Source organism: Elaeis guineensis, chromosome 7 (genome assembly GCF_000442705.2).
Source record: "Elaeis guineensis isolate ETL-2024a chromosome 7, EG11, whole genome shotgun sequence".
Classification (NCBI taxonomy): domain Eukaryota; kingdom Viridiplantae; phylum Streptophyta; class Magnoliopsida; order Arecales; family Arecaceae; genus Elaeis; species Elaeis guineensis.
The window spans coordinates 1,600,908-1,612,949 of NC_025999.2; the positions used below are offsets into that span (position 1 = coordinate 1,600,908).

The 12,042-nt window shown below is 44.0% G+C and overlaps 2 protein-coding genes across 2 annotated transcripts; one reads left to right on the forward strand and one right to left on the reverse strand.

Annotated features, from left to right (window-relative positions):
* The first annotated feature begins 4,995 nt into the window (after nucleotides 1-4,995).
* On the forward strand, nucleotides 4,996-6,283 carry LOC105049287 (uncharacterized). The gene is made up of 2 exons (XM_010928891.4): nucleotides 4,996-5,203; nucleotides 5,591-6,283. Exons 1-2 carry the CDS (start codon nucleotides 5,036-5,038, stop codon nucleotides 6,137-6,139), a joined length of 717 nt encoding a protein of 238 aa, XP_010927193.1. The 5' UTR covers nucleotides 4,996-5,035; the 3' UTR covers nucleotides 6,140-6,283.
* An 811-nt stretch (nucleotides 6,284-7,094) lies between these two features.
* LOC105049356 (uncharacterized) lies at nucleotides 7,095-8,834 on the reverse strand. The gene is made up of 2 exons (XM_010928977.4): nucleotides 8,577-8,834; nucleotides 7,095-7,765 (listed from the first exon to the last, which is right to left on the reverse strand). The coding sequence occupies exons 1-2, from the start codon at nucleotides 8,625-8,627 to the stop codon at nucleotides 7,229-7,231; spliced, it is 588 nt and encodes a 195-aa protein (XP_010927279.2). The 5' UTR covers nucleotides 8,628-8,834; the 3' UTR covers nucleotides 7,095-7,228.
* Between the last annotated feature and the right edge of the window lie 3,208 nt (nucleotides 8,835-12,042).

A 12,042-nucleotide genomic window follows, 5' to 3' on the forward strand; every position in this document is an offset into this window, starting at 1 on the left:
TCATTTTTTAATGCATATTTAATGTTCGTAGTTTTATTTTTTTATTTAAAATTTTGAATGATGAAAATATCTCTTATCTTTTAAAAAAATTATGACATCCTATGCCGATATTGTGACATCATACACTGAAATTAGGACTTCCAACATAGAATATCATAATTTTGATAAAGATATTTTTTATTTAAAAATTTTATAAATTTTTTAATGATAAAAATATCTTTATCTCTTTATGATATCTTGTAAAAAAATTATGACATCTTATGCAGGAAGTCATAATTTCAACACAGGATGTCATAATATCGGTACATGATGTCATAATTTTTTTAGAAAAAGAAAGATATTTTTATCATTTAAAATTTCAAACGAAAAAAATGAAAATGCAGGCATTAAATGTGTGTTGGAAAATGATGGCTATGTAGCCCAATTGGATAAGACGGTGCACTCCACATTGGATTTTCTACACCGTGGATGGTGTACAAAGAATTTGACTTTGTTACTGTTAGGTCGGTGATGGTTCAATTTAGGAGGTACGAATCAAATTTTGACTCTTGTTTTAAAGTAGGTTGAATGTAACTGATACCTGACTCAGAGTGAAACTTTATTTTGGTGGGATTCGTACAATTCAGGTCTTGAACATGGACTTAAAGTTGCATTTGGTAGCTGGCAATCTATGCAAATTGCTAACAATTTAAAGGGGCCCCATTGGATTACTGCATTTGGTATGTTCTTTGGATGGCAATTCAGATTACCTTCCAGAAGATAATCCGGATTATCTAAGGAAAGGGTGGTTATCCAGATTACCAAATATTTGATAATCTGATAATAAAATATTTGGATAAAATTGCTATCATCAAAAAAATAAACTAAACCCCTCTTTCTTTTCGTGATTCCTTGCCGAGCAAGCACCTCCACCCCCCCGATGCGGCACCATCATCGCTCCTCCGCACCTCCCTTCCCACCCCCTCTCCACGTGGTGCCACCCATCGTTTGCCCGCGCCTTCCCCACCAACCTCCCCTCCGGCGATCATGTCGCTGTCACTGCTTCGTGCTCCCCTCCCCAGGCGGCCCTCCACCTGTCGCGCCATCGGCACTGTCTCTTGCCCCCCGACCGCGCTCCCCTCCCATCCCCTCATCCGTCGCATCTCCTCCATCCCCTACGGCTCCATATCCGGCAGTGGGGATGCGATGGAGTTTCATCCGGGAGAGTTACCACTGGGGGATGCGGTGGAGTTCCACCCGGACGTGAGAATGGTAGTAGAGGGTATCGTCGGGGATATAGAAGGAAGAAGAAGAGAGAAATGGGCAGCGGAAGGAAGAAAGAAGGAGAAATGGATTACTGAAGGAAGAAGGGGGAAAGCATATTTTGAAAATTTAATGTTACATTACCAGTAATCTGATTGTCATGCCAAACAAGTCAATTAAGATTTTTAGTAATTTTACTATAATATTACTTGTGTGTATCAAACACAGTAATCAACATTACTAGTAATTTAATGGTAACAATCTATTCTGCAGATAATCTAGATTATCTTTTAAGATTATTTGATGATGCACCAAATGCAAACTAAGATTTTAAAATATGGTTAGTTATATTTTCTTAGCACTCTTTTTTTTTTTTTTTTTTTTGAATATGCTAATTTGTGGCTGGATGGGTTACATTAGTGCTGGCTCATACTAATATATATAGTGGAGTAGGTTATGGGCGAGTCAATTGGAGTGGTGATGCGTTAAATGGTTGGATATGATTTGAAGAGGCTCGACCCGGTGCTGGAAATGGTCAAATTGGTAAGACGTGAGTCAAGTTCTCTCGAGCATGTATGGAGTTTGCAAGCTCTCGATAGGAAAAAGGAACTCTTTGGCCGGAAGCAAGCGGAGCGGAGCGCAACAAGCGAAGCACCATAGTGAAATTTTGGCACCATCTCTTCTCGTTGATGTGGGTCTTGTGTGTTCTTATTTTAGTCGTAGGTCGATCCGACCCAATGTTCATTGTTGGTTAGGTTGTGACCCCTTGTCAATGATGATGAAGCATACGGGGGAACTATATTGGTGAATTGGAGCAGTGCAGCACTATTCATTCACTCGGCTGACCTTCTGTCAATTCCTAAACAATTGGAACGTGACATTGCTGACTGGGCTTCTCTACTGCTGCTCATGGAGACATGCCGACAGACCCACTAGCATCTGCTGATCGACGTCATCAGCCAGACTATTTGGTTCTTCTCCTGTCCCTACTGTCTCCGTTAGCAGGCGCGTCAAGCTCTTGTGCGCCCTCCACTACCCTGTTATTTAGACGGGCAGACCAACACTTCTGAGGCCACCTCCTCACTCACACATTGGTGAGGTGAGTGGCATGTACTTGGGTCCTCTCATCTTTAACTTAGACCTCCGAAGCCGGAGCAATTCTACCGGCCATGGGTCATGGACTCTGGACCCAGCTTAGGAAATATGCCGGAATATACTGAAAGAGACATGGGTATTCAGTTTCCACTCGATGTCGCTGGATAAGCTGGATATGTGGATCTGATTTAAAAATTAGAAATTGCAAGTCTGGGTCAGATCTTTGTTTTATTAGAACCAAGTTGGCAAGTCATTAAAAATTGGATAAATTAATTACGCTTCTTTCGCCTTGGTATTGGCCAAGATTCCTAGCTTCCTCATAGTTGAGTAAGATCATGGATGAGATTGGACGTACAGTTTACATAAAATAAAATTTCAGCTTTGGTACATAAGATTTAGGTCCCTAGCTAGGTGTGTTGAGTTTTAGTCCAGAACTTATACAAGATTAAGAGAGAGGGAGAGACGGGGAGAGTTTAGGTCATCATTATACAGACTATCTTCATAGGGTACTCTAGCTTATATATATATATATATATATAATAGTTTGCACCATTAAGAGCAAGGGTTATTTTTATGCGTGTGCAAATCATCTTCATATGGTACTCTAGCTTTAAACAAAAAAAAATGCAGCAATGACCCTTTGCCAGTCGTTCGAGTCGCTTTTTCCATCTTTTGATGGCAGTAACGTTGAACGACGGGACGGAGTGCAAGTCGCACTGAAGCAACAAATTGGTCTTCTTTTGATCACCTTTTTTTATCACCTCTCCAAAAAGAGGACTCCAAACAGGGTGATGAAGTGGTCTTCACATTTGGACGTCACATATAAAGGAAGATTGAGACCAGTGGCAAACAAGCAAAATCTTTCCTTCCAATGAGATCATGATGCTGTGTCCCCGGTCAACAGAGGAGGCTTAACATTTCCTCAACCAGTTAGAGGAGAATATTTTATATGTCATGAAGAAGAAGACTGCCGATTTAGACAAGCACCCTCATTTTCATGCGGTTGAGCCAGTGCTTAGAAAAGGACGGACGAACCAAGAAGGCAACGCCGTGGCGCTGTTAGCCTTAGACAAAATAAAATGAGACTCTATCATGTCATCCATTTACTTCTCGGTGGCTCCAGCTGAGAGCGCACAATATCACGTACACAGGTTAGCTTACCCAGCTATGTATAATTATAGCTGTCATAGCTAGTGTCTAAACTTTCCCTTAGCTTAATGCTACGACACATTTCCATTTTGATGCACTAACATAGATTATGCTCTTGGATCTAACCAAAAAAGGAAAGAAAGAGGCTTGGTTTCAGTGCATATTCTTTTTTTTTTTTTTTTGGGTGAGGAAGGAGTAGTTTAATCATCCTTTTGCTTCAGTAATCCATACCCCAAAAGGCCGGATATCATATCGTTATTGATGGAAATGCATGACACTTGTCCTCAGTGCAATTTAGTAGGTAGAGAAATGCTTAGGGACTAGACTGGCATTTGCTGCATATAGTGGTTAAGAAATGCACACAAATGTCGTGAGTACTGTAGAGACGCTATGATAACATTATCAACCCGTCACATCTATACTCATGGCTTATGCGGTTTGACAGGCCAAGCAAACAAGAAAGCAGACGCCAATCAAGTCCTCCTTTTTCTTCTGAAAAATTTTAATAAACTCACGCTGGTGGCGTGACCCCACCACTTCATCTGATATCCCAAGGCCTCGTGGAAGTCACACTGGCGGTTACTGGGAGCGACGTTCTTACTCAGCTACCCATCGCACTACTGCAATTTGAAACGTCACATACGGTTTCTTTACGTTTCCGCACTATATGATCGATCACGCTACTGTTGAGTCGCCAGCCAAAGTGGTTTGGTTTTCCTAATGGTCGTCCAATCATTCCTCCAGCCAGATACAATCATGTGGGTACATGATAAATTTAGCAGTAGGTCGAACCTATGGTCCAGTTTGCTTCAATGTATATAATATATAGAATTTGCATGAGGGAGAGGCATCAGATCCTCAGAACAAAGAGAGATTCTATGGTACCGAATCAGTTTTATATATGTTAATTTGTTCAATGCCAGTACCGATCCAACTACGAACCTCACTTAGTAAAAGGTAAAATTTATAAGGAGCCTGATCAAACTTTATGTAAATAATTTGGTGAGCGAGGGGACCAGTACATGAAGAAACAGAAGTTGCACGCTTAATATGCTGCTGCTTAATTGGCCACTGAACAAGGTTTGGTCAAGAGACTTTGCTGTATTAAGTGTTGTCTGAGTATCCTTTTTGTCTGCAACCCATTAAGAAGTATTCCTCAGAATCTCTTAGAATTAAGCAGCAGTTTCCATTTCCTTTTGATCTCGTATATTCCTCCTTTTAGCAAAAGAATCTCGTATATTCCTCTATATCTATTCTTCTTATTATATGCTGTAACTGTCGCCGACCGTACATTCTTTCCCCCTCCTCCCCCAGAATAAATTTGGTGACAAAAAGGGCCGGAGAATTGCACCCCCATTAGTCTCCTTCTTCCTCCCTCCACACCCCACCCCCCCCCGCCAAAAAAAAAGAAAGAAAAAGAAAGAAAGAAAAGAAAAAGAAAAAAATAAAAAGTGGAACCACGTCCCTCGGCATTGAGGTAGTGCTCTATATATACAACTCCAAAGCCTTAATTTGAGCAAGTGGAAGTAGAGAGAGAGAGGGAGAGAGCATGGAGTGGAGAGAGAGCTATTTGGACGCGGTGCTGGTGCCCTTAAGCCTCCTCCTCCCCATCCTATACCATGGTTGGCTTTGGCACAAGGTCCGTTTCCAACCGCATGGCACCACAATCGGCATCAACTCCAGCGGTCGACGCCTTTGGGTCCTTGCCATTATGAAGGTATCCAACTTGAGCTTTTGTGATTGGTTAGTCCTTTCGAGGCACCATTTTTGGAAGCAAAAAGAAAAACAAGAAGAAGAATAAAGTGGAACAGAAATTGTTATACCATCTCAAATAATCGTCATACCTTTTTTTTTTTTTTGTTAGGAAAATCGGGCTGAGGAGAATTATCTCCAAGCCATAGAAAAAAAAATATACAACAGCAGTACTCGAAGAGATCAATTATTCAAGTAGTCCTCAGACACCCAACAGTGATACAAATGAATTGGTGGCATGCATATATATATATATATCACCATTATCGAACAAATTCTATGTGAAACGTACGTACAAACCACAGGATCAGCTATAGCTAGCTTAATTTGTGGAAATTTTAATTTGCTGCAGGACAATGACAAGAAGAGCGTCCTTGCGGTGCAAACGATGAGGAACGCGATCATGGGGTCGACTCTGATGGCGACGACCTCCATCCTCCTCTGCTCGGGCCTGGCCGCGGTCATCAGCAGCACCTACAGCATCAAGAAGCCGCTCAACGACACCGTGTTCGGTGCCCACGGGGAGTTCATGCTGTCCCTCAAATATGTGACCCTCCTCCTCATCTTCCTCTTTTCCTTCATCTGCTATTCCCTCTCCATAAGGTTCATCAACCAGGTCAACTTCCTCATCAACACTCCCTGCACCGCCAGCGCCGATGCCTCCCTCCACCTGGTGACCCCCGACTACATTTGTGATCTCTTGGAGAAGAGTTTTGCTCTCAACACCGTGGGGAATAGGCTCTTCTACGCTGCCCTTCCCCTTCTGCTCTGGATTTTTGGGCCTGTCTTGGTCTTCCTCTGCTCCGTCACCATGCTTCCAATACTCTACCACCTCGATATTGTGTCTGGGGAAAACAAGCGTGGGTTTGGTAGCAAGGTGGAGAAGATGGACGAGGTTTGAATTCTAGCAACTGTGAGGGACGAGGAGAAATAGTGCATGGTTTAATATCCTGCCCGCCTGGAGTCCTGTACCTAGAATTGGTGTCCCAGGTTTTAATAGTTAATGGTTCCATTTATCCATATATAGTTGGAAATTAACTTGACATGCAATGGCCCCAGCATATATTCCCTTTCCCTACCGGTACCAAGCATCTTCATTTAATTTGGCGAACTGGGTGCACCACGTGGCCGCCCATCACAGCCACTCGTTCCTATTGCCTTCATTTATCAAACATTCATCTCAGTGCATCACTGTGTAGAGCCAAGCGGCTGTAATTATCTGTTGTAGTGCGTGCAGTGTAGATCTCCATTAATTTTTGATGACTCAAAATGGGATGTTTTGTCCGCTTGTCAGTTTGTGAGGTGGAATACCACGTGTGCGAACGGTGGGGCAGCTCATCGAGCATCATGGGCCGGGCTGGGATGTCCTTGCGTCATGGACTGGTCCCACAAAGGAACAGACATGGCCCACGCATAAGTTATAGTTCATGACAGAAATTGATATTAATTAGGAAAATATGAAGCAATACTTTGTTAAATAGGGAACTATGAAATTAATTTTCAGTCATATAAAGATTACTATCTGTACATGAACATCATTAGCTAGATTCTTGCTGAAGTCAAGAGCATTGCTAGCTTATTTAGCTGATCAGGCATCTCATTGAAGGAAAACAGAGTAACGATGGGTTCTATGCTTCGTTCTTCTCTGACAATATTTATTTGGTTGAGCACTTTTGGAAGAATCATACATTTTGTAAGAGAGTCGGCACTAAATGATCAAAATTAAAGTCAGTGAAAACAAGAAAGTAAATACTTGTAAAATCGAAGGCCTTTATGAATTTGAAGAAAATTCTGAGGAAATGGAAGAAATCGGACGATTCTTGGAACAAGCAACAAAAGAATATATAAGAGGGATATACATTAAGATGCATGAATATTCTATCTGCAAAACATCTGGTCGAATGGAAGGTGAGAGATCATCTAAGAGATCTTAGGATGAACTTCTCCTCAATAATAATAAAAGAATCAATACAAAATCCTTCCCCCACCCTTATGCCTCTGCAGCATGGAACTCACCATGACTCATCCCTGCAGACACCTTCACACCGACCTCACCCTTCTCATCCGCAGAAACAAAATCAATGCTATAAAACACTGGAATCAGGACTACCGAGCTTAAGACAACCAGCACAGGCCCAAATACCCAGAGAACCAAGGGGAGGCCGCACAAGAAGATCCTATTACCCACGATGCTCAGAAAGACTCCTTTCTCTAGGAGCTTGGCCACATACTCTTGGGTCACCGGGCATTCCTCGACGGTCAAGATGTTGGCAAGCATGTTAACTTGGTTTACGAACATGAGAGAAATAGTCTGGCACAACAAGGCAGAGAGCAAGGCCAGGATCGCGGCAGCGCACTTGGAGATCACCTCCAGTTCATCGTGGCGCCGCTTTGGTGCGTTGTAGGTGCCGCCGGTGAAGGTCAGTAGGCCGCAACAGATGAGGACGGAAGCGGTGGCTATCAGCGTCGACCCCATTTTGTGGTTTCGAAGCGTTTGCACAACTAAAATGTCCTTCCTGTCGTTGTCCTGCAACAACATGAAAGCAGCAACAAGTTAAATTATATTTGGGATATTATGAAACTGGAACTTTGAGAGCATCCATATATCATCTTCAGGCTATGCCTCCTTTCATAAGCAGGCTTACTTATTTTTCAAAATGGGCCGATCCAAGCCCAATTTAAATCTGTATGTAAAATCATATTATACATGCAGAAAATCATAATTTGATGTAGAATGTCATAATATACTATCAATATCATAATTTTTTTCAAAAAATAAAAATATTTTTGTCATTCAAAATTTTTAAACGAAAAAATAAAACTGTAAGCATTAAATGCGCATTGAAAAATAATGGCTATGTGAACTAATCGGACAAGACAGGACATTCATGTCGGATTTTCTACACCGCCCGTAGTACACAAAAGATTTTCCAAAGATGGAGAAGGCTTAAAACCAGTCTGCTTGGTATTCTTACATGGAGATGGACTCTTGATAAGGCCCAATCCAAAGTTAATATTTAGATACCTATACGCCATCCTATCATAATATCCGTATATATATGGTATGAGATAAGAGATATATCGAATATTGATATAGTATGAGACTGCATATTAGTTTGATAATAATATAATAGGGTACCGATCAGTGCGGCAAATTTTGATCCAGTTCATTTCTATTCCTATGGACCCAACATAGAGTCCAAGCTAGGTTTCTTTTTACAACTGGGTCTTTGATCCACTCTCAGCTAGTGTTATGCTTCGGGGTTTGATTCACGCAACCAAAGTACCAAACTAGAGAAGCTCGCCCGCTCAGAAGGAAACAGGCGGTCCAAAATTACCTTCATCATCGCCATAATCCAAACTCGTGGGCCACGGGCGGTGACCCCCATGTTTGTCCGGCTTGGCCGAGTCCTAACCGCATACCAGAGCCAACAGTGGTAAGAAGAGAGGAAAGGAGGGCGAGGGCCACAAGAATGAAATCCAAGTACACCTTGCTCCACTTCATGCCTCCCCTCCTCCTCGCTTATGCTTTCTTAATTCTTCTCCACCACCTGATCGGCGAAACGAGGCTCCGAAGATGGGGGTTGAAGGAGCAAATTTATCAAGGTACGAGCTGGTGCCTACGTCGAGAAAACTTTCTCCGTGTGCCCATTTTGTATTCGCTTGTCTGCACGGCCGTGACGGGAACCTGGTTGAAACGAACGTAGGGCGAGACGTACGCACTCAGGTACTAGATAATGGACAGGTGAGCATCTTTGCGATCATCGCAGGGGTCACAAGAATTCAAAGCTCCCCAAAAAAAATTATCTTAAAAACTAAACTAGATTAACAATTGGGTCTGCCACAGCCGCCCCAAGGATGTCCTATGGGTAACCAAGATTATAAGTTAACATTTGGTTCAACTCTATTTTGATCTTATATTGCGTCCCAAGGTGCTACGGATGGATATGGAGTGAGCCGGTGATATAATCAAATTATATTTTATTTTAATAAATAATTATTAGATTTGATGTCTCGAGATTCGATCCATATTGAGCCACAGCGAAGTCCGCGATGAAAAATTAAGTCCAACGAGCCAAAGATCACCTCAAACGGAGTCTGAATGGTCGAGATACGTCCGATTGAATTGGCACGAAATCCAAAATGGCGGAGGACTGTCGGAGTCGGCGCGGGCCGGCGAAGTGGCGGTGGTGTGGCGCGGGGCGGTGCCCGCAGTGTGCAGCAATGCGCGGCCCGGGCGCACGGCTCGGGCACAGCCCAGGCCCATGCGCCCGGAGGGAGCCCGGATCCCATCCACGGTGGATCGGGCGGTGTACAGAGGAGGTTGTGAACTGAGGGGGTTTCCCCTGGTTTCTCACGGTCCACGATGGATCGAACGTCGTTTCTGGGTCGTTTCTCACGGTTTATGGGCTGTTTCTGGACTGGGTCGCAATCTAAGGTCCTGGGTGTTGCCGGTTGTGATCCAACGTCCAAGAGGTCTTTGGGTGTGTGGGACTGTGTTTCCTGTTCTCTCATGGATTTAAGCTTTTTAAAAGGCCTGTACATGGAACAGAGAAGTGTGGCGCGGTTTCCTTCAGTGAAAAATCAGAGAACCCACGGAGAGGGAGAAGGTGACAAGACGCTAAGAGGACCAGGAGCAGGGAGGTTTTGGACAGTGAACAGCGTCGCTTCAGGGGTTCAAGAGATCTTCTAGAGAGAGAGTTTTGTGAGAAAGAACTTTTGTGAGGGAAGATTAGGTGTACGAGGATTGAGGGTGTGATTTCTCTTATAATTTTTTTTCTCTTTTCTCATAGTGAAGTTTGCATGCCCCGTGAAGGTAATCCTTTTTGCTGGTCCACGTATTGATTATTTCTTTTTATTTCTTCTTTTTTCTACTGCAACGTGCGGTATCGAAAAGATCTGGGAGGTGGTGTCCTGCAGACATCTTACTTACAAGTGGTATCAGAGCGAAGTGGTACAAAGACCAGATTGCAGTAGTGGTGAGCAAGACTGAAGATGGAGAAGATAGGATCAATCAAGATGGAGATAACAATTTGATGAAAGAGCATTTCTCCTTGTGCAGGCAAGGTGAAGGATGTGCTCATCCAGCAAGGTTGATTGATACTCTCTTATGCAAGGAGAAGCGACCACCATGGAGGTGCAGGATTGGAGGCGGCTCCAGATGCAGGCATGAGTACCATCCGTATGTACCTAGCAGATGAGGTGTGATCATGTGCTTAGCAAGACTTTCCGATGGTGCTGTGTCGAAGCTCGAGGAGTTGTACATGACGAAATCTCTCACTAACATCTCTTCCTCTGGAGGTAGTTCTACCAGCTGCGGATGACTGAGGGACAAGTGTGTAGGAGCATCTCAGTTACTTCCAGAAGACCTCACCAACCTCCTCAGTATTGGCGAGAATGTTGAGGAGAAGACCAAGGCTAGTTTTGCTACGTCACTTCCACCTTCGTATGATCCTTGGTGACTGCTCTTCTAGTGGAAAGAGCATCATCAAGATGGATGAGATCACTATGCGATTCTCCAGAATAAGATTCTTAGAGGAAGAACCCAGCTTCGAGCTTAGATGGTGGTAGCTAGATTTGATGATTTCTGGAGAGCAGGAGGCGGTAGATAGAGTGACAGGAGATCGCGACGAGGCGGTCCAAGTCCAGGATGAGGACTTGAGCAAGACCAAATGTTACCGGTATGACGAGTTGGGGCATCTAATCAGAGATTGCCCTCAACTCAGAGATCGGACGATGGCACTGTAGGACGACCAGTAGCGATTCAGAGGAGATGTCCTTAAGATATCTGATGAGATATCTACTTCTTTCCAGCAATGAATTTTGGATTCTGCATGCACCTATCATGTATGTTGCAGAGAGAACAGTTTGACTCCTTGGAGAGCAGTGAGGGCATGTTTAGCTGTAGATAGATCGACTGTGCGATCAGAGCATCGGGACGGTAGCTGGAGAAACATGATGGTGCATGAGGAGATTGGGAGAGGTCGATACATATCCGATTTCAGAAGAATCTTATTTGCTGAGCAGACTGAATTCGAGAGGCTACAGGACGATAGCTAGTGAAAGAATCTGAAGGTGCTACCGAGATAGGATTATTTTGGAGGGAAGAAGAAGAGAGAGGAATTATTATCTGAGGGAGCTCAGTGGAGGAGCTCGAGAGCCAGGTGGAGTCCAGAGCGAAATAAAGCTCCAGGTGTAGGTGGATCAGGCACGAGATGCGAATCGAGAAGATGAAAGCGATATCGCAATTGAGATTCTATTACCTCGGATGATATCCGAGTAGTCTCAGGTCAGGAAGAGCACAGCATATGAGGAGATGGGATCGAGCGATCAGGCTCGACTCCCATGTCTACCATCCATGATCAGTAGGTGATTGTCCCAAGGCATGGAGGCGTGGAGATCCAGAAGCTCTCAGAGTTAGAAGAAGGCCGAATGTCGAGTCGAGATAGAATCGTTAAATTTGTACCTTGAGATTCAGTCTATATTGAGCCACAACAAGTCCGCATGAAAAATGGAGTCCAACGAGCCAAGATCACTCAAACGGAGTCCAGATAGTGGAGATACGTCCGATTGAAGTTGGCAGAAATGAAAGCGACGGAGGACCACCGGCGATGGGCCGGTGGAGCGGTGGTGGCACGGCCACGTGCGGCATGCGCAGCCAGCACTGCAGTATGCATCAGCGCGGCCCAAGCCTGGGAGCACCACGCGGGGTGCAGCCCAGGCCAAGCGCACCCCGAGGGAGCTCGGATCCGATCTATGGTGGATCAGGCGGTGCACGGAGGAGGTTGTGGATCGAGGGGGCGT